This window comes from Herpailurus yagouaroundi, unplaced genomic scaffold (assembly GCF_014898765.1).
Source record: "Herpailurus yagouaroundi ecotype Mexico unplaced genomic scaffold, PumYag 191, whole genome shotgun sequence".
Classification (NCBI taxonomy): Eukaryota; Metazoa; Chordata; class Mammalia; order Carnivora; family Felidae; genus Herpailurus; species Herpailurus yagouaroundi.
In genome coordinates, this window is record NW_024412422.1 from 9,323,148 (window position 1) to 9,347,794 (window position 24,647).

Sequence of the window (24,647 nt, forward strand, 5' to 3'; positions counted from 1 at the left end):
GGAGGGGGGATGCCAGCTCCACAAGAAGCGGGCAGGGTGTAAGTGCCCAGAGAAGCCTCTCTTGTAGACATCATCGCTGCCAGTTTCCGGTAGTCATCTCTGCATACATTGGCACGTGTGTGTGGACACATCTTTATACAAGTGGTGGCTGAATAAATGTATACATGCATGAAGCCATCACCATGAGACTGGTTAGAGCGAAAAATAAAAGTGTGCAGAATGGGTTTTACACCAAAATAGAATCATGCTCTACATAACGTTTTGAAGACTCCAATGAGTATATATTGGACATCTTCTCATGACATCATTTTTACGAGTTCAGTGAACTCCATTGTGTAGATACACCATGGTTTAAGAAAATCTTTTTAAGGTTTGAAACAATTCTGGACTGTTGGGCATTTCTATAGCTTTGACTCTTCACTATTATAAACGATACATAATTGAAAATTTCAAATATGTGTTAAAAAGTATTTCCTTGGGGCTCCTGGGTGGCTCAGAGGGTTAAGTGTCCGACTTCGGCTCAGATCATGATCTCACTGTTCTTGAGTTCAAGCCCCCGCATCGGGCTCTGTGCTGACGGCTCAGAGCCTGGAGCCTGCCTCGGATTCTGTGTCTCCCGCTCTCTGCCCCTCCCCCACTCATGCTCCATCTCTCACTCAAAAATAAATAAACATTAAAAAAAAATTTAAGTACTTCCTTAAAATAAGCCCCAAGAAACGCAACTGCTGTGAAAAAGTCTCCTGATGTGGTTTCCAAATAACCTTTCCAGAAAATTTTGCATGACCTTTCCCAGACTCTTACAAAACTGTCCATTTCCCAACACCTTCACCAATACGGATTATTATATTCTTGTTTTTGTTTTTGTTTTTGCTGAGTCGGAAACCATAAGCTCATCAGTGAAGGTATGTTCGGGAAAGTTCCTAAAGCAACACAGTGGGGGGGCGCCTACGTTGTCTTTGTAGAAGATGGGAAAACCCACCCAAATAGGGGGCTGTCCTGGAAAAATGGGATCTCTTGGCCAGTTACAGGCCCGTGCAGGGCATCGAGAGGGGCGCTGGTTATGACCCGCTGTCCTTCAACCCCCGCCCAACTGAGGCCGACCTGCACGGACCCCATCACGCAGGCCTCCCGTCTACCCTTCACCTGACAGCCTGTTCAGCCAATGGGAGGCACCATCAAGCGCTGGGAGGCAGGCAGGGGACTGGGCACTTAGACCTCCCCCGTGCCCAGCGTGACAGTGCCACCAGACAGTGGCTGTGCCTCCCTGTGCCCTCAGCTCCCCTCTGGGCAGCCCTGGGCAGTGACCCTCCCTCCCTCCCTCCACCCCTTTGGGCCTGCAGAAGCAATGGCTCTATATTAATTTCCTGTGCCTGCTGTAACAAATTGCCACAAATGTGATGATTTATTGTCTCACGACGGTTCCGGAGGCCAGAAATCGGAAATCAGGATCGCTGGGTGGAAACTGAACGTCCATCGGGCCACCCGGCCTCCGTAGGCTCTGGGGTTGGATCCGTGCCTTCTCTCTTCCGGCTTCGCGCCTCTGGCTTCTCTCTTCTGGCTTCCGGTGGCCGCGAGCGGTCCTTGGCTCGTGGCTGCTCGGTGCGGTCTTCGCCACGGTCGCCTTGAAATCGCCCTCTGCTCCGTTTCACATTACCTTCTCCCTTCTGTAAGAGCAGGTGTGACTGCATTTCGGGTCCACCTGGAAAGTCCTGGATCATCTCCTCTTAATCTTAATCACGCCTACAAAGGATTTCTTTTTTTTTTTTTTTTTTTTTTTGGCCATGCAAGGTAACCTCAAGTTTCCGGGGTTATGGTGTGCATCTCTAATGGGGTGCCGCTTCCCAACCTGCCATGGATCCCACTGTCACGGGTCCTGGTCCAGGGTCCTGGTATCCTTGGCATCTCCTGACCCCGCCCAGGACCGTGGAGAAGGCCTCTACATCAAAGTGTCTTCAAGACCACGGTGACCTTTTTCCCTGCTTGCTAACCTGATCAGCACAGTGTCCTTGCCTTCCTTCCTAGACGGGTAACTCTCTTGTTTGTCTTCATGTAGACACTGTGGGCCTTCTTTAATTTCCCCTGGGGTCAAAGCCATTTACTTACGCAGAAATATTTCCAGACAAACCGATAGCGAGAGGCTAAGTTTAGCAGCGTTCTGGGGCAAGGAGGCAGGGTTCTGTCTTCCTAATGGAGTGAAATCAGAACTAATCTCCATCCATTGCGACCAGGCCAGATTAGACCCATATCTCTGCTGCTGTTGCAGGCCTGTGGGCAGCGTCCTATTCCTGGAAACTTCCAGCTTGAAATGTCCCCCTTTTTGTCCTGCTCTGCACGGGTTTATACGTGATCCTCTCGCGCCCCCTGCTGGTCGGTCTGTGGAATTGCAGGAAGCCCTTCTGGCTTGGCCACACAAAGACCCGCCAAGTGAGGATAGATACCTCCCCGCACGAAGGAAAAGGAAGAAAGGCCGGAAGGGTTGTGGAACACCACCGGCATTTAGCACTGAGAGACAAAAACCTAAAACCAGTAAAGAGGAGGCATCAAGCTTGACCCTGACCTGAGTTCTGGGAGCGGCTTCTACGCCGTGTGCCGCAGTGAATAGGACACAGGCTCTGATTTGTCATCTCCTACTTCCTGAGTGAGCTTGGTTGAGTCACTTCCCCTGTCTATGCCTTAGTTTCCTCATCTGTAAAATGGAGTTAATAAATGTACCCACATCACTGGGTTATTGTGAGGTTTAAATGAGCCAGTTTAGGGGCACCTGGGTGGCTCAGTCGGTCAAGCATCCGACTTCGGCTCAGGTCATGTTCCGTCGGGTTCTGTGCTGACAGCTCGGAGCCTGGAGCCTGCTTCGGATTCTGTCTCTGTATGTCTCTGCCCCTCCCCCACTGCATCTCTCCCTCAAAAATAAATAAAAACATTTAAAAAAAAAAAAAGCTTTGAAAATGTCCATACGTGCACTTGAATGAAATATTTATCTGGAGCAAGTGTTGGCAAACTGGCCCATGGGCCATGTATTGCCCATGGCATGCTTTTGTATGACCTGCAAGCTAAGTATGCTTTTTCTATTTTCGGAGGGTTGACACCTAAGCAGAGGGAACAGAGTGACGGTGCCTTAGAGCCACTAAAGTAAATCGGGGCCAGCAGTTAGCAATCTGGCCCCTTGCCCCGTCATTAACATTTTATTGGAATAAACACAGCCACACTCATTCACTTATGTATTGTCTGTGGCTGCTCACGATGGTAGAACTGAGTGGTTGTGACAGAGACTTTCATGGCTCACGAAGCCCAAATAGTTCGGCCTTTACAGAAAAAGTGTGCCACCTGTTGGCTTAGGAGATCGTTACTAGAAAAGGAAGGAAGGAAGGGAGGGAGGAAGGACGGAAGGAAGGAAAGAAAGAAAGAAAGAAAGAAAGGGAGGCAGACAAGGGTGACTGGCCTGGGATGCTAAGGGCAGGCACCTGGAGGGGGTAGGAGGACCACAGCAGTTCAAGTTCATTCATTTACCACAAACAACTGTTTTTATGCAGTTGGTACCGCTCTCCCACGTGCGCCCAGCGTCGGGACATCCTTGTGCATGGGGTTCTCAGGACACCAAGTCTGAGATGGAGCTTAGTACAAGTGGGCTCATGAGGGGGTGCTCTTGGGATCCGGGGGGAACCCGGGCAAGGACAGGGAAGGAGCAGGAAGGGCCGGAAGGATGAGCCCGGCTGGACTGCAGTGTCAGAAGAGACCTTGCAGACCTCGCAAAGAATTTTGAAGAGCGGCCAAAACTCCGGGGATGCCCCTAGTTAGGGCAAGGAGGCCGAGACTCTACAACCCCCCACACCAAGCAGTCGGTGGATCGAGGCCAAAACGGTAGGGTAGGACCTGGGGCAAGGCGGCTCTCTGCAGCCGGGGAGAGGCTCTGCAAACAGTCCTTCAGGGGAGGGGGCTGCCATCATCCACCGCGGTGAGCAAAAGCAGACACAGCCCCCGCCCGCTGAGGAGTACCTTCTAGGCGGGGCAAGTGTTAAACCTGTAGGCAAGCAAATGCCTAGGCAGTTACAAGCCGCTGGGGAAGGTGGTGGGTGCACTCAGAGTCAGTGTCAGCCGGGACCGAATGTCGATGGACGTGTCCTCTCAGGCTGAGGCTCAAGGGATGAACTGGCCTCGATCAGGTGAAGAGTTGAAAGAAGAATTCGGGGGGCACCTCAGTGGCTCTGTCGGTTAAGCCTCTGGCTCTTGGTTTGGGCTCAGGTCATGATCTCGTGTTTTCGTGAGTTTGAACCCCACATCAGGCTCTGTGCTGACAGCGTGGAGCCTGCCTGGGATTTTCTCTCTCCCTCTCTTTCTGCCCCACTCATGCTGTCTCTGTCTCCCTCAAAAATAAATAAATAAACGTAAAGGAAAAAAAAAAAAAAAGAGCTCAGGACATGCAAAGGCCCTGAGATGATGTGTTAGTGTCCTTGGGCTCCTGTAATAAATTACCATAAATGGGGGGGGGGAGGGTTAGAACAACTGAAATGTATCTTCTCACACTTCTGGAGACTAGAGATCCAAAATGAAGGTGTCAGCAGGGCCGTGTTCTCTCTGAAGTCTTTAGGGGAGGATCCTTCCTCACCTTTTTCACCTTCTGGTGGTTGCTGGTAATTCTCGGCTGGTGGCTGCCTCCCCCAACCCCTGTCTCCCCCATCAGAGTTCTCCCTGTGTGCATGTGTCTTCACATGGCCTTCTTGTAAGGACACCAAGTCATTGGGGTTACGGCCCACCCTAAATCCAGGATGACCTCATCTCCAGATCCTTAAATTACATCTGTAAAGACCTAATTTTCAAATAAGATCCCACTCACAGGTTCCAAGGGCTTCTAGATATTTTGGGGAGAGAGGTGAGGACAAGGTATGCACATGTGAGAAGCAGAAAGTGGCCAGTGTGGCTGCAGCTGAGTGGGGAGCAGTGGTCAGTGGTTGGACCTCACAGGACCTGGAGGCCGGTCAGGAAACGAACTCCCTTCTCAAACCAGCCTTTTGATCCTCTGTATGTGAGACAGGGCATCTGCCCACAGTACAGCTGAAAAAATAAGAAAAGAAAGGACAACGATTCTGGTCTTGCCCTCAGATCATCCTGTCTCAGGCCTCCAGGCCAGGTTCAACAGGCACTGGAATTTGGAGGCACCAGAGCCTGGGATAAGACCCCCGTGGGCATATCTTCTTAGAATGGGTTCAGTTTCCCCCCAGCCACAGTCTGTGTGAGGAATGATTTGTGATTTCCATGTGCCTCCAGGTGAATCTTTACGGTTCACCGCCAAGGGCAAGAAGGGCCCCCCACATCTCCAATGTTGGGCTCCCAGCAGGGCCAAGAGGCAGGGGGATGGGGGGGGGGTCCTCAGCTGCCATCGGTCACAGGTGAGCTACCCGATGTCCACACAGGTGTGGCTCACACCTGGTCTCCTGTCTCAGGTTACCATGGCCTCCTGCATCCATCAAGGTTCCTCTGCAGGTTCCTGGGAATAGGGGGCTGCTTTTCTGGGGAAGGGGATTCTGGGTGATGGGCAGTGAATGGCCAGGGCCACACTGAAACTGTCAGGTGGTGACATACAGGGTAGCGGTCTCCAGCACCTCCCTTGCCGCCCTTACAGAGAATGGCCACAGGTGAGAAGGGGCCAGAGGAGCCCAGCTTGAACCTGACCTTGGTTTCTACCCTGTGATCTTGAGCTAGTGTTTCCTTTGGGGGCCTCAGTTTCCCTGTGTGTCAATGGATAGAAAGGCAGTCGTCCGGGACTTGTGTAACCCTATACAAACTAAAATCGACTGCCGCTAAGCCTTTGTAAATACCGTCAAATTTTCTAGAAACCCCATGGGTGATTTACAGATGACAAAGGGAAAACCTTTACGGAAGAGGAGCCTGGCAGACGGCCCTTACCCTGCTGACGAGCGTTCCCATCGCCCGCTTTGCGACAGATTGACAGCATAGCCCCAATTCAGTCGTGGGGAAATGCCAGCTGGACCTCCCCTGAGGGACAGTGTATAACATGACTGGCCTGCAGCCTTCGGAACCATCAGGGGAACGACAGGGGAAGAAACACTGGTGAAATCTTGGCAGATTAAAGGAGGCTAAAGAGACGTGACAAGGGATTGCCACGTGTAATCTTGGGCTGAATCACGGACCAGGGGACAAAATGGTGGTTGAGACGCTGGCTGAAATTTGAATACGCGGTGTTAGAAAAAAAAGTATTATATCAATGCCAAACATTCCTGAATTTGATGACTGCACTGTGGTTATGGACTGGATCTGGGGGGAAGAGTCTCAGCGTGAAGGGCCATGATGAGTACAACTAGTTTTGTAATAACGATAATATACGGAGAGAGGTAAGTCAAGTGGGCTGAATGTTAATCCTCAGTGAGCCCGGTGAGGACACGTGGGTGTTGACAGCCATTACGCAATTTTATAGAAAAGACAACAGGCTCAGGGATCAGCACTTTGCTGGGGGCCACCTAGCCAGTATGTGGCCAGCCGGGATTCTTAGAAGCCCCAGCCTCAATCAAGTCCCCTGGGGAACCACACCCTAATTCTCAGAATGCTCACTGCACTTGGAATTCGTTGTCTCATGTGGGATCCCCCATGAGCACAGGGACGACGCTTGTCTTGTTAACGGCTGTAGCCCCAGTGCCTGCACGGGAGTCACTCAGATATTTGCTGGGCTGCATTAGACTACTAGGCGTCAGGATCCCCAGAAAAGCTGCTGTTAGAAGAAACAGAGGAACGCTTGGAACAGAAATGAGAACCTCCGCGGGGGAAAAAACTGAGGGCATTCAAATAAAGCACGGAGTTGAGTTAATAATAATGTAGCCATATCCGTTCGATTGTGACAAATGCACACGCCTACGCGAACGCCCACGTGAACCGCAGGGGAACCCGGGTGCAGGGTGAGTGGGAACTCTTAATATTCTCACAACTTTTCTGTCAATCTAAAATGACCCAAAAATTAAGAGTTTATTAAATTTTTTTAAAGGATATTTTGAAAATTAAAAGGATTTGAGAGGTCGGTATTTATAGATGTGGAATAATCGCTAAGGTGTATTAGAAAGGGCTAAAAGCGAGGTGCTCAAAGGAAAAGGCTCTCTACCCATGTTGCTTCTACATACAGGTCAGCAAACTATGTTCTGGGCCAAATTGGGTCAGCCACCCATTTCTCTATGACCTCACAGCCAAGAATGGTTTTCCCATTTTTAAGTGGTTGAAAAAAAAAAAAATCAAAAGACGAGTACCATTTGGGGACCCATGAAACCGATAGGAAATTCAAATGGCAGCGTCCATCAATAAAGTTTTATTGGAACACAGCCACACACACATCCACTGATGTGGCTACTTTCCTGTTGCGACAACCACAAGCTTGGCTGTCCCTGGAGAGACAGATGGATGAGAACTTTGGACAGTGGTTTGCTGTAGGAAGGAGAACAGATTGGATGGGGGAACGGGAGTGATGGTTGCTGGATGTATCCTTAAAAATCTAAGTCATTTACCAAAAGACGTTTTGGGAAGGAAGGTGGGTTTCGCAGGGCCCCTGGGAAGGGGGTTGAGACATCTTAAGTAGAAAGGATCATGCCTGAAGGCATTTGAGGCATCCGTTGTTATTTCACTGGATAGAAGCCCTTTCCAAAGGTCGGACTTCTCATGGTGGGGCAGGTTAGTATCAGGCAAGCAGGGGCAGAGAGAGTTCTCTCTTCTGCACCTTGCTTTTTGCCCTTTCTAACACACCTTAGCGATTATTCCACATCTATAAATACCGACCTCTCAAATCCCTTTAATTTTCAAAATATCCTTAAAAAAGATTTAATGAACTCTTTATTTTAGAATCATGTTTAGATTTACAGAAAAGTTGTGAGACTATTAGAGTTCCTACACACTCTGCACCCAGGTTCCCCTGCGGGTTAGCATCCCCATGGTCCATTTGTCACAATGGAACCAAAATCGATACAGTATTATTAGCTAAAGGGCATGCTTTGTTTGGATGTCCTCAGCCTTTCTCTTTCTCTGTCCCAGGATCCCATGTTACATTTAGTTGTCCTGTCTCCTCAGGCTCCTCCTGGCTGGGACAGTTTCTCAGACTTCTTGACAATTTTGAGGAGTCCTGATCAGGGATTTTTTTTTTTTTTTTTTGGATGTCCCCCACTTGGGGTTTATCTGATGTCTTCCCATAATTAGACTCTTCATGTGGAGGAAATCAAGACTCCAATCTCCTGTCCTCTCTCTATCCTGCCTCTGCGAAACCCTTCCAAGTCCTTCCCGCAGCCTTTTCCCCCTGGGCAGGTAACTCCCTCACGATCCAGACACGACTTCCCACAGTCCCCAGCGCACTCATGATGGCAGCTTCGGGTAGAGCCGGCTTAGACCTACCTGATTGTTAATCCTTGAGTGTGATCGGAGAGGCCGGTCTGGTGGGGCCCAGGTGCCCCCAGATTATATTTGCTGGGAGAGAAAAGGAGGCAAGAGACAACCTGGCAAAGAAGAACAGGAAGATTAATAATAATGTTACAACGTGGCTGTTTATTAAATGCACGGGGATATGCAATACAACCCAGGAGCAGTCCCTCCGTCCCGGACATGTGGCGACCATATTTTCCTGGCCCAGCATTGGGACACACAGATTGGCAAAGAGCATTCGATTTCTTTTAATACCTTTGAAAGACCTTCTGATTTGTGAATTTCTTTAGGGAAGGCTACGTTTAGTCGCACATTTTAATAAAGGCAGTTCATGAAAATAATAAAATAAAAGTACACGAAGCCAGGACTGGTGGGGCAACCCCCACTTGCCCTCTCATAAAAGGCTAATATCCTGGAGCTGCCTTATAAAGCCTGCTTCAGCCCCTCCTGACCAGGGTCTCTGTGTGCAGAAAACAGCCCCCTAATTGTCATTTAATTAAAGAGCATTTTCACGAATATCAATAAATATCTGCTGAATAAAGTGACCCCTTAAATCATCCACTCTAGGCGTGTGTGAGGGTACATTTTTACATGTGTATGTGTGCTTTCCTCGCAAGGGACTACAAGAGGCGGAGAGGGCGAAATTCGACCTTCCAAGTAACCCTCTACACAAAGCAAATAAATCCTCATGAAGGGGGTTGAATAGTGTCCCCCAAAGAGATACACTCCCATGCCCTGCACTCTGGAACCTACCAATGTGACCTTAGTTGGAAGAGGGTCCTTGCAGATAGAAAGTTAAGGATCTTGACGTGAGATCATCCTGGATTTGAGATGGGCTCTAAGCCCAGTAAGAGAAAGGAGAGGGGAGTGGATTTGACACAGATGCACAGGGGAGAAGGCACTGTCCACAGGAGGCAGAGACTGGAGGGATGCCGTCACAAGTCACGGGCCACCTGGGGCCACCGGGAGCTGGACCAGGCAAGGAAGGATATTCCCCTAGAGACTACCAGGAGGGTGCAGCCCTGCCCACACCTTGATTTGGGGTCTCCTGCCTCCAGAACTGTGAAGGGATACATTTCTGTTAAGTCACCACGTTTCTGGTAATGTTACAGCACCTGTAGGAAACCAACGAACCTCAAAATCCTAGCTCTTAAGACTACTTAATACTACTTAATATGTCACAGCTCTGTGACTTTGAGCAAGCTGCCTTAATCTGGTTCCCAGCGGACTCGCCCGCAAAACAGACATGTTTATTTCCAATGGACACGTTCTAATACTTACAAGGGACGCTCTCATAGATTCATGGTGTCTGGCAGCCTTTCTGAACCTCAGTTTCCTTATCTCTGAATGGGAGGCAAGCATCCCTAATCCTTACCGCCCCCCTCCCCTTCTTCGGGCTGTTTTAGGATTCAATAATAAAAGAAAATACAGAAGGGGACTAAAACGACCTCCGAGTGTTCCCCAGCACTCAAGCGCCCAACTCGCCACACGCAGACCCCAGCCAACCAGCGCCCCCGGGCGCCTGCGGGGCCAAGGGTTTCTACGGGCGAAAACAGCCTGCGCATGCGCAGAATGCAAGCGCTCAGGCCCGCCCCCTTGAGGGGTGTGACTTCCTTGGGTCGCTCCGGTTCGGCCTCGCCTGCTTCCGGAGAGGGCGGGCTTACGTCTGAAACACGTGATCTTGTTCCGGCTCGCCAAAGATGGCGGCTCCCAGAGCGGGAGCGTGAAAGTTGTTGGTGAAAGACGCTGTCCACCTGCGCTGGCATCGCAACCCAGTGGGGACCGTGCGCCATGTCGCGACTGATCGTGAAGAACCTCCCGAATGGGGTGAGTGCGGGGCCTGGACTTGAGAATCTGAAATTGGGAGCAGCCAGTTGGGGGCTAGGAAGGAGGTGGCTGGGGAGAATTGAGGGGCTTCGGCCCTGGGGCAGGACTCAGGACGTATTCGAAACCCAAAAGGGCAGGATCGGTGGCAAATCCCCCATTTGACAGTTGGGAGAGGGGGACAGCGAGCGCTCAAGGTTCCACAGCCGGTCGGAGGGTACTTGACTTCCATCCCGACAACTTTTCCGGCGGAGATGCCAACACCCCACGTGGGCTGAATGCTCTCTTCCACAACCCCTCTGGTCCGATCACGTTTTTTTGTTGACTTGTGACTGGCTCGGACCCTGCACTGGTATTCATCTCCCACTCGGGAAACTGTTGGAGAGGCAAATGGGGAGTATTAGGTTGAGGACCTGCGTTACAATCCTGACTCCCAACTTTAGGGCCAGTGGGCATAATTTAAGGAGACTGAGTGCGTGTGAAGGGCTTTAAACCGTTTATCCAATAATTAGAGAGGGGTGAGCCAGTCACACTTGTCACTGTTTCAAGAGCCCAGCACAGAACCTGGCACGTGGTAGACATTCAGTAAAAACAGGTGGAACGAATGAGTGAAGAAATAGCCGGGAAGTAGGTGGTGTCAGATGCCTGGAGGCAGCGTGCCCCAGGGGTTCATCCTTACCTATTTTGCTATAACTTTTGTTGGGATGAAGAGCCCCCCCCACCACTGGTGTGGCTAGTAAGCTCGTTCCCAAGATACAAAATGTGCCCTTTGGATGGGATGAGATGTCTTCTGGACTCTTAACTCTAATTCCTCAGGAGGTTCTCTCCTTAGGAGTGACAACACAAAGCCATTTCGGCTTTATTGTGTGTGTGTAACTCCCCCCCCCCCCCAGCGGTTGTGGGGGACCTATGACAGGATTTTAAGAATTCAAACACTACAAAAAAAAAAAAATTTCAAACAGCGCAATGGTGTATGAAATGAGAAGCAAAATCTTTTGCTCCACCCTGCCTCTGTCTTTCTGTCCAGGAGGAATCATCTTCAGTGGTTTGTTTTTAGGACTCCTCACTGGTGTTTCTTCATGTCTAAATAGCGTGCTCTCTCCTCCATTTCGTGGTCTGTTTACCTCAGTGACTATCTGCTGACCCTCCCCTAAGCAAGATGAGGAATTTTGATCATCTGTTTCTCCCTAACAGATGTTATATTATTATTATATTATTTTTAATTCTTCCATTGTTTACCCTAAGGAGTAAACCTTCAGAATACATCTTGATCCATCCATCTGCTTTAGGCAGTGTCTCTTAGTGCCTCACGTTGATGGATGAGGACTTTAGCATAGCTACTCTCCCAACTTCCGTCTCATTGGGCTTCTTCTCTCGTTGGACTGACTCTCTTACCCTTGCTTGTCTTGTCTGATGAATGAAAGAATTCACGAAAACCAATGGTAGTAGTAGCTGACGTTTTGAGAGCTCACTGCGTCCCAGGCACTGCACCAGTGGCTTTCGGTTAAGTAACTCATTTATTCCTCAGCAGAACCCTACAAGGTAGCTTCCATGATTACGCCCATTTTAAAGGTGAAGCGACCGAACTACAGCAAAGGAGAGTGATTTCCCTGAGGTCGCACACAGCTGGTAATTCAAAGAGCAGGGATTGAATTGAGCAGTCTGCTTCTAGAAATGTGCGTTCCTGACCCCTTCACCGTACTGTCTCTCTTTGCACGATAGCATACACTTTTCTTAACTCTTTCCCAACACATATTTAGTAGTGAGTACTTGTTATGTTGCTGATATTGTAGATAGTGGGAGATAAAATTCAGTCCCCCCTCCTCCCCTCCCTTAGAGCACGAGCAGTCTAGCAGAGGAGATCGGAGCCAAATCACTGTGACATAAGGTCAAGGATCGAAGTAGGACCCCGTGCTGTGTGAGCACAGGCGGCTTGGTTACCTGACCCACCTGAGGAGTCGAGGAGAGGCCTCCTGGGGGAGATGACTGAATTGAGAATGAGGGGTTAGCCGGGGCCTTTTGGGAAGATTGCACCCACAGGAAACGACCAGTAAAACCTCAGAGGTGGGAGTCGGGGAGGGCTTCGAGAAGTTTGGCAAGAGGTGGTACTGCAGGGGTGGGTCAGGCCGGGTCGTGGAGAATCTCGTGTTTTACCTTAGCGGCTTCTCCATGAGCCTTTGGCGTCCGAAAGTCGCCAAGAGGTTTTGGACAGAGGAATGGTGGGGTCAGACTTGCGCGTGGCTCTTCCCAGGTAGTGGGGGTGATGAATTTCACTGCCTTTTATGTACCTGAGCTGAGTCACAGACCTCGAGCCTGTAGATCTTGGGTAGACCATTGGTCCTCCACGAGCTTCGTTTTCTCCTCTCTAAAAACGTGGATAATGATCCCTAACTCATAGGGTGATACGAGATTTTAATGATTACAGAGTTATTAAGAACCTGCCTCAGAAAATGTGTTTTCCCTTCCTACTGGGCTGCCAAGGTCTCCAGTGTTTTTAATTTTAGACCTTGTGTTGGCTATTTTGGGGGGTTTTTGGTGTCCCCAGTACTACATACACACAGTTCTCCCAGTCACTGCTTAAAAAAACTCACTGTGGGGCGCCTGGGTGGCTCAGTCGGTTAAGCGTCCGACTTCAGCTCAGGTTATGATCTCGCGGTCTGCGGGTTCGAGCCCCGCGTCGGGCTCTGTGGTGACAGCTCAGAGCCTGGAGCCTGCTTCAGATTCTGCCTCCCTCTCTCTCTGCCCCTCCCCTGCTCATGCTTTGTCTCTCTCTCTGTCAAAAATAAATAATCATTTAAAAAATAAATAAATAAATAAATAAAATAAAAAACTCACTGAATTGGATGGGTAGCCTGGCTGGAGTGAGGATGGGGGCCAGGAGCCAGTTTCCATACTGTGGGCCCCGTGACCAAATCCTAAGAACATTAATGAATTAGTTTTCTATTGCTATTACAAGAAATTGCCACAAACGAAGTGGCTTAGACAATACACATTGGTAATCTTACAGTTTTGGAGGGCAGAGAACCTTGTTTTTTCTTTTAAATCTTATTATTAGTTTTGAGAGAGCGGGTGCATGTGGGGGGGAGGCACAGAAAGAGGAAGAGAGAGGGAGAGAATCCCAAGCAGGCTCCACACCACCAGTGCAGAGCCTGTCCTGAGGCTCGAACCCATGAACCGTGAGATCATGGCCTGAGCCAAAGTCGGACACCTAACCGGCCGAGCCACCCCAGTGCTGAAATCCTAAAATCAAGGCGTTGGTAGGGCCGCGTTCCTTTTGGAGACTCCCGGGGAGAATCTGTTTCCTTGCCTTTTTTAAGCTTCTCCAGGCTGCCTGCTCTCCTGGGCCTCTGGCCACCTCCTGAATGGTCAAAGCCAACAGCATGGCATCGTGCAGTCTCTTTCTGTCTCCAACATCCCATCACCTTTTCCGGCCCTGACCCTCCTGTCTCTCTCGTATAGTGGAACATGGACCTCAGATCCACCCGGATAATCCAGGAGAACTTCCCCATCTCGGGATCCTTAATGTAATCACATCTGTGAAATGCCTTTGCCATCAACAGTCATATCCTCACGGGGCCCAGGGATTAGGATGTGGACATCTACCCTCCACCACAATGAGCAAACACATGTAACCTACCACGTTCATTTGTTCACGCGTTTATCCTGACAGGTCTTTATCAGGTGTTGGCTGTGGAGTGGCCACAGGGCTGACCTCCCGATGTGTTCGCTCTCCTTATCCTAACAGGGAATCCCAGGGCCTCGGGGTTTCCAGCCCGGTTTTGCCCCCTTGGCTCTGAGGACTCCCCTGCTCCTCCCTCACTGCGCCCCTTCCGTCCCAGATGAAAGAGGAGCGTTTCAGGCAGCTCTTTGCCTCCTTTGGCGCCCTGACCGACTGCAGCCTGAAGTTCACCAAAGACGGCAAGTTCCGTAAGTTTGGCTTCATCGGCTTCAAGTCGGAGGAAGAGGCCCGATCGGCACTGAACCATTTCAACAGGAGTTTTATCGACACATCCCGGATCGTGGTGAGTCCACTTCCGCCTGCCCGTTGAACCTGACCCCACTTGACCTTCCCCTCTCCGCTCCTGTCCGGAGCCTGGCTGCTTCCAGACCATGCTGCCCCGGTCCACCTCACCGGTGCTCAAACTTCCTGCGTACGATTCCCCTGGAGAGCTTTCTCCGCAGTTTCCGACTCAGCGTGGGGGCGGGGTGGGACTCAGCGTGGGGGCGGGGAGCGCCCACCCGATGCTGGGGGTTTAGAGAAACATCGTGCCCCTGGCCCCGTCCTCATGGGTAAATAGGCCGCTTTCAGTCCGTGTTGTCAGCGCTGTGATGGGGAAGCGCCAGGGGGCCCGGGTCCTGGCCTGGGAAGGGGTCAGGAGAGCTTCCTGGAGGAGGAGGTCCTGCCCGTGTCACTCATGTACATCTAATGAGTTGGTAAAACATCCTTAACGCTCTGGTGAGAAGAGAAAACCAGATGTTGGACAAGTGTGTATCTTGCGATCCCATTCAGACAATCGTATTTTTTAGTCTACAAGTGTGTGATGTGAAGAGAGCCACGTGGAAGGATTTTTACCAAAACGTTAATTTCTCCCTCCGGGTGATAAGGGTTAGGGTAAAAACGGGTTTTTGTTTGTTTGTTTGTTTGTTTTTCCACTTGTACTTTCCTCTGTTGATTTAAGCTTCATACATTGAACACATGTCATTGCTACAGAAACAGCAGAACTATTTTGAAAGTCCTTACAAAGGGGTGTGGCAGGATGGTAGCCTGTCCCCAGGGGGCAGAGGTGGCCGCCTGGCACTCCTGAGTGTGGCAGAAAGCGTGGCTCTCAGCTCAGGCTGGACACCAAGCACTTCCGGGCTTCCGAGCGGTCGCCCCCCTGTCTCGTCACCCCAGAGCTGTCCTCTGGGGCCAGCTGAGCTTGCCCCACGGTAGTTACAGTGATCCGGGAGGCCACTACCTTAGCCTCGACCCCCTGCGTCAGCCACCCTGGGGGCTGGATGGCTAAGAACTCGGGCTCCAGAGCCGACCCCCTGCGCAATTAAAAATCCGTGCAGAATTTTCAACTCCCCCCAAATCTAACTACTAATAGCCTACTGTTGACCAGGAGCCCTACTGATAACAGTTAACATGTATTTTGCATGTTATATGTGTTCTGTGCTGTAATCTTACGATAAAATAAGCTAAAAAAAACCAAACACATTAAGGAAATCATGAGAGAAAAGACATTCACGATGCTGTACTGTATTTAGCAAAAAAAAAAAAAAAAAAAATCTGCATATAAGCGGACCCGCACGGTTCCAACTCGTATCATCCCAGGGACATCTGTAGTCCCTGCCGGCCTTTGCCCGTCCTCGCTAAAGTCACCACGGTCACTGCACTTACCCGCAAGTTCCACGCGCCAGGCAGTCTGAGCCCTCTGCAGGTGGGAGCAACCCCCACCCTCCCCACTTTGAACATCGGAAAGGTTAAGTGGCTGCGACCTTTGACCTGGGTGATCGGGACAGGAGTGGAGACAGGAACTCGGGGGTTGTGGTTCAAGGGTCGGTTGTGATTTGCTTCAGCCCACTCAGCCAGCAAGTGACAGCCACCTTTGTAAAAAGGCCTGGCTCCCCAGGTGCCGAAGGGGAGCGCCCATGCTGGGCAGGTGGCAGTGTCCCCATCACCCTCTCTCTCCCACGCAGGTGGAGTTCTGCAAGTCGTTTGGGGACCCGACAAAGCCCCGGGCCTGGAGCAAGCATGCCCAGAAAACAAGCCAGTCTAAGAATCCCTCAAAAGGCCAAGACTCCGTCTCCACGGAACCTAAGAAAGTGCGTAGAAGGTCACTCCCACCCGCATCCCCGGTGTCAGCAAGGTGGTGGCCCCTGCATGGACTGGGCGGTGGGAGCGGGAATGGCCAGACACCCCACCTCGGGTGGTTCCTGAAGGCGGGTGCTCCCCGGGCAATGCGTTCTGTCCCCCCTTCCCCCTCATCTGTGACCCTCACCGTCTGCGACTTCTTTTTGCAGGATGACAAGACGAAAAAGGTAGCAAGTGAGCTGGAGAAGGTGAGTGTGTCCCGTTGGCCGAGAGCGTGGGTGCCCTGGGTGGTGCTGGGCGGGCTGCGGCAGGCTCAGAGGGGGTGAGGCAGCCTGGCGGGCAGAGGTGGGCCTCGTCTTCCTTGCCATGTGTCTGTGGCTCCGTAGTCCTCTAGTCTGGTGAAGGGTACCACCAACTGCCCCCAGGGTCCTCGGGAGGCCAGGGACGTGAGCTCGGCGGATGCCCTCATCCTCCGGGGAGGCAGGCGGGTGCGCCCTAGCCGAGCCTTCTCTGCCTGTCCCCCTTTGTCCCCGGCCCCGGTGCCACCAGCTGAAGAAAGACGCCGAGTTCCGGGAGTTCCTGTCGGTTCATCAGAAGCGGACGCAGACAGCCACTTGGGCGAACGATGCCCTGGACGCCGAGCCCTCGAAAGGGAAGGGCAGGCCTGCCAGTGACTACCTGAACTTCGACTCCGACTCGGGGCAGGAGAGTGACGAGGAGGGGCCTGGGGAGGACCCGGAAGGTAAGGGCATCCGCGTGCACCCTCCCTGCCGGAGCGCGTGCCCTTGAGTGTGTCCTGACCAGCAGGGGTGTGACCTTGGGCCCCTCAGTGCCAGACACAGGAGACGACTGTGAGAGACGCTGTCCTCAAGTGGGGGTGGTTATCCCACCCAAGATGCCCTGACCCGGCCTGGTCACAGTCAGTCAAATATTTATGGGGCACCCGCTGAATTCTGGGCATTCAGGACATAGCAGTGAGCAAAAGACAGAAGAATCCTGCTCGCATGGAGCCCCCATGCCAGTGGTGGGGAGAGAAACCACAGGAGATGAAGTTCAGTGTTGGCGACGTGCCTAAAGGCGGGGGCCACAGAGAGAAAGCAGGAAAGCGGGGGAGGAGAGCTCCCGGGGAAGGCCTGTCGAGGAGGGGACCGTAGAGCGGAGGCCTGAAGGCGGTGAGGGAGGGCACCTCTGTCCTCAGCAGGGGCCCACAGCCACGTCGGGGGGGGGGGGGGGATGCGAGCGGGAGCAGTCGCCATCCAGAGTGGCAGTTGCTGTGGTCGAGGGTCGGCGTCAATTTTGCATTGAGGCGGGAGAATGACTTCCCTGTGAATTTCAGGCCTGGTAAAGCTTCTGACAACACTGGAGTCCAGACGACTCACTGGGAGCTGCTGGGATGGAGCAGGGGAGGCGCGGGAAGGGGGTCGCCGGCAGAGGGAGGAGCGTGGCCAGGGCACAGGGCAGAGGGAAGCGCAGGAGCTCGAGGGGACCCCGCGTGGTTTGGGGTGGCTGCCGGGGAGAAGCCGGGCAGCTCACGTGGGCCCGAGGAAGAGGGTGGGTGTCCCGGGAGCATCTGGAGGCCACTCCAGGAGCGACGGTCCTGTCCGTGCTCTCAGAAGAGTCCCGCAGGCCGCAGTCGAAAGAGCAGACTGACGAGGGCAGGGCAGGGCCGGCCCGGGGAGTCGCGTGGCTCTCGACCAGCCGTGGCCTGTGAGATACCCGAACTCCCCACGGTTCGCCCCGGTTAACGTCACGTGTCAGAGGACCCACCGGGGCTGCCCCCGGTGGCCCTCTGCCGCCCCGGCCACTGCTCCGCTCACTGCCCGCCCTGCTTTTCGCAGAGGAGGGTGGCCGCGAACCCAGGGCGGCCGTGCAGCAGGAACTGTCCGACATGGACTACCTGAAATCCAAGATGGTCACGTCCGAGTCGCTGTCATCCTCGGAGGAGGAGGGGAGCGAAGACGAAGCTGTCAGCTGTGCGGACGGGAGCGAGGCCGTCCGGCAAGATGGAGGGGGGCGCGCGGCTGGCCCGGAGCAGGACGCGCCGTCCAGGGACAAGAGGCCGGGGGCGGCCGGCGCTGAGGTGGGTGCGTGAGGACGTGCGCGGGCGCTTGGGAGGCAGAGGGAGGACGGGGAGGGGACGTGTGCCCTCGTCCTCGCCCATGCTCGCTGTGGCCCCTTTGCTGGCGGCGGGTATCATAAAGGAAAGATCGCTCTGCGGCTCAGCCCTGCCACTTGCTCACCGTGCGACCTAGAGCAAGCACTTCTCCCCTCCCGAGTTTATTTTCTGTGGCAACGTGGAGAGGCCACCTGCCTTCCGGAGCTGAGGGGTGTGAATGAGCCAGTTGAGAGGTAGGAGCAGGTGATACTTTGTTTTGTAGCAGGATAGGCGGGTGTGAGCCCATAGTCGGCAATACCGATGGGATTAATTGAGTGCTTACTACATGCTGGGTACAACGCGGGCTTTGTCATTTGTCGTGGATTCTTAGGACAGCCTTCTGGGGAGCGGGGGCATGCAGGGATTCCTGTCCCATTTTGTAGGTGAGGAAACCGAGGCCCAGAGGAGGGAAGCGACTTGGCCAAGGTCATGGCTGGGAAGTCGTGGGGTCACGACTGCTGGGCTGCTGGGCTCTGAAGTCTACATTATAAACGTGGGTGCGACCTTCAGGGACGGCCGCCTTGTCCCCCACCAGGGCGTTCTCTCTGCTTAGGGACCCGGTGGGTCATGTTTGGGCCCCATGCCCTCACCTCCCTATCCCCCAGCCAGCTCCCTTCAAGGTGCCACGTGTCCTCTCTCTTTTTCTTTCTTCATCCTTCTCTGTCCTTCATTTTCGGCCCCTTCCAATTGCACATTCCATCCTTTTCTCCTAAAAATGTATATTCTGGACTAATGTCGAGTTCCTAGAGCTGTGGGTTCAGATCTCAGCCCCGACACAGAGTAGCCGTGGGACCCGGGGTGAGGGTGCTTCTCCTCGTCTGAGATGACACTCAGCATAGCAATGGCCTCTGTGTCCGGTTTCCCAAACCCCTGTGCCGGTGCACCTGCTGGCCCTGGAAGTTTCAGAGATCAGGAAGATCCCCCTGGCGGTGTGGCACCCGCAGTGGGGTCCGGTCTGTCATCACACACTTCTGTTTCTGCAGTGAAACCACAAAGGACCACTCCTGCCCTCAGGGTAAGGGTCGCCTGTAGGTTGCCTCGCATCAGCTGAGGGCAGGTTGTCCTGGCAGGTGACTTCAAGTCAGGGCAAGTTTTGTTGCCAAAGAGATTATAGAAAACCTACCTTTTTTCCTGGCAGTTTGGGTTCGGGCATTATAAAGAAGATCCCGAACCCATAATCGTCTAAGGTTGTTTTGAAGATTCAGCAGGCCAGCTGCGTTTGCAAAGTGCCTCGGACAGTGTCGGGCACAGAGCAAGCCCTCAGTCAATGGTAGCCACTGTCACGGTACCTCAAGGCTCCATCCCGGGCCCTCTGCCCCTCCTTGTGGCCTGGAGCCCCTGTTAGCACGCCCTCACCTCCACGCCAGCCACACGGCATCTCCACGGCAGGCGTGATGCTTGTCAGCATCCCGCGGCTCGCCCTGGCATCAATCACGTGCCTCCGAGTCCTTGCCGAGGCGTCTGGAAGGTCCACCTCCTGCAGCTGTGGCAAGGAAGTCACTGTGGCCCTTTCTGTTCTTGCCTTCGTTCAGGCAGACAAACCAGCAACCCAGAAGGAACCCACCACCCCCCACACCGTGAGGCTGCGGGGAGCCCCGTTCAACGTCACGGAGGTAGGTGCCGACAACGTGACGAGGGGAAGGAGCCCCTGGGAGAGCAGGGGACGGGGGTGAGGATTCCAGGACGCTCTGCTGCATGGGGACTTCAGGACCAGTTGAGGACTTGAGCTGGAAGGCGTTGGGGTCAAATTGAGAGCTTCCGATCTCGGGCGTTGACAGGGTCAGGAAACAGAGACCGAGAAAGATCGGTTTCATCCCCTGGTTACGTGGGAGACTTTCTCTGGTAAAAACGTCTGAAAAGGATGAGCTGGTAAATACTCAGGGCTTTGTGATCCATACGGTCCCTGTTGTGACTGCCCAACCCGCTGTGGCAACACAGAGACCGCCCTCGACGATAGGTGCGCAAATAGGCATGGCTGTGCGCACGAAAAACTTGACTGACAAAAATGGGCTGCCAGCCGCTTTTGGCCTGCAGGCTGTAGTGTTAGATTCTGGGTTTACACAGCAGAGAACTCTTCAAATTCCCTCCTTTATGGAAGTCACAAAAGTTTACAGTAGAAGATTTCTTTAAGTAGCTAAATAAGGTAAAATTACTTAGAACTAGGATGAACCTATAAAATGTTCTTTTGGGGCACCTGGGTGGCTCCGTCAGTTGAGCGTCCGACTTCGGCCCAGGTCACGATCTTGTGGTCCGTGGGTTCGAGCCCCGCGTCGGGCTCTGTGCTGACAGCTCAGAGCCTGGAGCCTGCTTCCGATTCTGTGTCTCCCTCTCTCTCTCTGCCCCTCCCCCGTTCATGCTCTGTCTCTCTCTGTCTCTCAAAAACAAAATAAACATTAAAAAAGTTCAAGGGGCGCCTGGGTGGCTCAGTCGGTTAAGCATCTGACTTCAGCTCAGGTCATAATCTTGTGGTTTGTGAGTTTGAGCCCCGCGTCGGGCTCTGGGCTGACAGCTCGGAGCCTGGAGCCTGCTTCGGATTCTGTGTCTTCCTCTCTCTCTGCCCCTCCCCTGCTTATGCTGTGGCTCTGTCTCTCTCTCGCAAAAATAAACATTAAAAAAAAAAAAAGTAAATAAAATGTTCTTTAATCAAGTTGAGGGTGAGAGGAATGCTCACCAGATAGGGAGCCAGGACGCAGGGGTACTTCCTGCGGGTGTAATTACTGACTGTCCCAGGCAAAGCAGGACAACTTCCTACACACCCACATGCCCCCCCCCCCCCACATATCCCTGTATCTCACTCAGTGAGAACCACTAATAAATTCTGAGTTGATCTTAGACAGTTTTTTCTTAGTATATAAACAATGATCATCGTCTTCTAGCTTTAAAAAGCATTCCTACAGTAGAAACTATTTTCAAACTTCACGATACGTCAACAATATTTTTGAATGCTGAATGTTCTGCAGCGTTTAGTTTTTGGTCCTAGAGAGGAAAAAAAGTGACTTTTTTATGTCACTAGATTTGCAAAAAGGCATCTAATGTTTGCTTAATTACTATTTTCAATTTCTTTTATGTTTATTTACTTTTTGAGAGAAAGAGAGAGCAAGCCAGGGAGGGATTGAAAAGAACACTTACATAAATGGAAAGCCACACGTTTTTAGAAAGTAAAGATACTAATTCTTGTAGAAGAGTAAGTTCATCAGGAGGGGGCGTGGTGTAGAATATTCTGCATCCTCCCTGCCAGCGTCGTCGTTCACGTTGCACGTGACTTACTGTGGACGCACTGTGATATGTACTCCCCGAATCCCCAAAGGTGGGGCCTGGGAGTCGTTTCCAGACTTCGCTGTTAATAATAATGCAGTCAGCATTCCCTGAGACCAGAGGTCAGATTTTTTTCCACGGAGGTCACAGAGTTTAGGCTTTGGGGGCCCTATGGTATCTGGACCACATTTCTTTATTTCAAATGACCCTTCAGAAATGGAAAACCACTCTTAGCTTTCAGGTCATGCAAAAGCAGGCCATGGGCAATATTTGGCCTGCGGGCCACAGTTTGCCAACCCTTGCTTCAGATAGATATCATGCAGGCGCACGCACGGGCACTTTCAAGGCTTTGATACAGAATGTCAGTTGCCCCCGGAAGCATTGCTGGTTTGCACTCTCTTCAGCGACGTACGGAAATGCCGGCTTCTGTGAACCCCGGGTGTTCACCTGTGTCAACGTGACAGGAGAAAATGGCATCTCATCCTAATTTATATTTTCAATCATTGGTGGGGCCAATCACATTTGTAATTCATCCTCTTTTACAAAGTGCCCAACCATATATATCTTTGCCCTTTTTTTTTTCCTCTTGAAGGGTTCCTCTGTTTTGATAGTCTGTATTTACCGATTCTTAAAAATTAAGCTCATCCAAGTTCATCTCCGCAGTCGGTGTTTGGGTCGCACTAGACTCTCTGAATTATCGGGTAATTTAGAGTCAGAATCCTTTCAATATCAAACATGCAGAGGATCATGCTTTACTTAATAAGTAAACGTGATGGGGCACCTGGGTGGCTCCGTTGGTTAAGAATCCGACCCTCCGTTTCGGCTCCGGTCGTGATCTCACAGTTCATGAGGTTGGGCTCTGTGCTGACAGTGCAGAGCCTACACTTGGGATTCTCTCTCTCCTTCTCTCTGCCCCTCCCCGGCTTGCTCTTTCTCTCAAAAAATAAGTAAACCTAAAAAAATTAAAAAACGTAAATAAGTAAACGTTAGATGTCTTTTTGCAAAACTAACGCCAAAGAAAAGAGTCACTTTTTCCGTCTCTATGAACAAAAACAAAATACAATGGAAGAAAAGATTTGTGTTTAAGCCAGAAAGAAAACCTGCTTCTAGATATTCTGATGAACATTGTGTGTGTGTGTGTGTGTGTGTGTGTGTGTGAAGGGAGGCTTTATAGATACTCTCATGGAAGTTTTATAGGTTCTGTATAAAGGAAACGTTAAATTCCAGTGAGGGATTCTTAAAAGAACATTTAACATAAATGGAAAGCCATGCATTTTTGGAAAGTAAAGATACCAATTCTTATAGAAGAATGAGTTCATCACGAGAGGGGATGGTGTAACAATGGGGAATATCCTGCAAGAATAGACCTCCGTCTACAAGATACTGAAACCTGATTGAAGCTATAGCATTTAAAACAGTTTGGTTCGAGCAAAGTTGTGGACAGATTGATGGAATATGATAGAATACAGAAATAAACTCATATTTATATCGGCATTTACTCTAGTGTCATGGGGGTGGTCCACATCAATGAGAAGAGAGATTTTTCTATAAATAATAATGGGACAATCGGTGAGCTTTTCTGCAGAAAGAAAGATGGATTCCAGCCTTACTCCTTACAGCAAGATAAATTTCAGATGCACCGAAAGCTTTAAAAAACGAGACTTTGGGGGCGCCTGGGTGGTGCAGTCGGTTAAGCGTCCGACTTCAGCCAGGTCACGATCTTGCGGTCCGTGAGTTCGAGCCCCGCGTCAGGCTCTGGGCTGATGGCTCAGAGCCTGGAGCCTGTTTCCGATTCTGTGTCTCCCTCTCTCTCTGCCCCTCCCCCGTTCATGCTCTGTCTCTCTCTGTCCCAAAAATAAATAAAAAATGTTGAAAAAAAATTAAAAAAAAAAAAAGAGACTGTGAAAGTTACAGGAGGAAGCATTGGGTGAATTTACTTATCATATTAGTATGAAACACTGCCCTCCAAGCTGTTGCAGAACTTTGGTGGCCGTAAGGAAGAACATGGATTAATTGACTACACAGCAGTTAAAACCTTCCGTAGGGCGACAGATGTCGTAAAGTCAAGAGATGACAGACATTCATCACCGAAGAACAGGCAGGTCTCTTTAACTTACAAATAAATAGGTTGGTATTGGGACCTGTGACCTGAAAGGAAAATGGACAAAAGGTTAGGAGGTCTTTTAAGGGAAAGAACTCATATGAGCCAGTAAAGATACTTGAGTTCACTCAGAGTTGAAGAACTACAGGTCCAATCTGGAAGATTACGTTTTGCAAACATTTTAAAAGTTCGATAATACTTTGGCAGGCTGTCGGTAGAAGTGTGCAGTGCAGCCTTTTGGAGGGCAGTTTGGAAGCGTCCGTCAAAATTAAGAAGCCACATACATTTGGCCCAGCATTTTTTTTTTTTCTTAAATTTACATCCACGTTAGTTAAGTATACAGTGCAACAGTGATTTCAGGAGTAGGTTCCTCCGTGCCCCTCCCCCATTGAGCCCATTCCTCCTCCTACAGTCCCTCCAGGAACCCTCTGTTGTTCTCTGTATTTAAGTCTCTTCTGTTTTGTACCCCCTCCCTGGTTTTATGTTATTTTTGCTTCCCTTCCCTTGTGTTCATCTGTTTTGTCTCTTTAAGTCCTCATATGAGCGAAGTCCTAGGATTTTTGTCTTTCTCTGACTAATTTCACTTAGCATAATACCCTCCAGTTCCATCCACATAGTTGCCAATGGCAAGATTTCATTCTTTTTGATTGCTGCATAATACTCCATTGTGTATATATACCACATCTTTATCCATTCATCCATCGATGGACATTTCGGCTCTTTCCATCCTTTGGCTATTGTCGATAGTGCTGCTATAAACATGGGGGTGCACGTGTCCCTTCGAAACAGCACACCTGTATCCCGTGGATAAATGCCTAGTAGTGCAATGGCTGGGTCGTAGGGTAGTTCTATTTTTAGTTTTTTGAGGAACCTCCATACTGTTTTCCAGAGTGGCTGCACCAGCTTGCATTGCCACCAACAATGCAGAAGAGATCCTCTCCGCATCCTTGCCAACATCTGTTGTTGCCTGAGTTGTTAAGGTTAGCCATTCTGACAGGTGTGAGGTGGTATCTCATTGTGGTTTTGATTTGTGTTTCCCTGATGATGAGTGGTGTTGAGCTTTTTTCATGTGTAGGTTGGCCATCTGGATGTCTTTGGAGAAGTGTCTATTC

General features: G+C 51.1%; 1 protein-coding gene and 1 long non-coding RNA gene across 3 annotated transcripts in view; one reads left to right on the forward strand and one right to left on the reverse strand.

Moving 5' to 3' along the window:
* Positions 1-4,358: 4,358 nt before the first annotated feature.
* On the reverse strand, positions 4,359-9,955 carry LOC121010298 (uncharacterized). Its single transcript, XR_005781090.1, has 3 exons — positions 9,685-9,955; positions 8,377-8,477; positions 4,359-5,049 (listed from the first exon to the last, which is right to left on the reverse strand). It is a non-coding gene; the product is annotated as an uncharacterized LOC121010298 (long non-coding RNA).
* A 113-nt stretch (positions 9,956-10,068) lies between these two features.
* Positions 10,069-24,647, forward strand: part of RBM19 (RNA binding motif protein 19) — a 157,690-nt gene continuing 143,111 nt past the window's right edge. For both annotated transcript variants that reach the window (XM_040443806.1, XM_040443807.1), the window contains exons 1-7: positions 10,069-10,230; positions 14,067-14,249; positions 15,910-16,035; positions 16,234-16,272; positions 16,574-16,766; positions 17,863-18,104; positions 19,712-19,792. In XM_040443806.1, the coding sequence (XP_040299740.1) occupies positions 10,195-10,230; positions 14,067-14,249; positions 15,910-16,035; positions 16,234-16,272; positions 16,574-16,766; positions 17,863-18,104; positions 19,712-19,792 (900 nt within the window). In that variant the 5' untranslated portion in view covers positions 10,069-10,194. The remainder of the gene's footprint in view (positions 10,231-14,066; positions 14,250-15,909; positions 16,036-16,233; positions 16,273-16,573; positions 16,767-17,862; positions 18,105-19,711; positions 19,793-24,647) is intronic.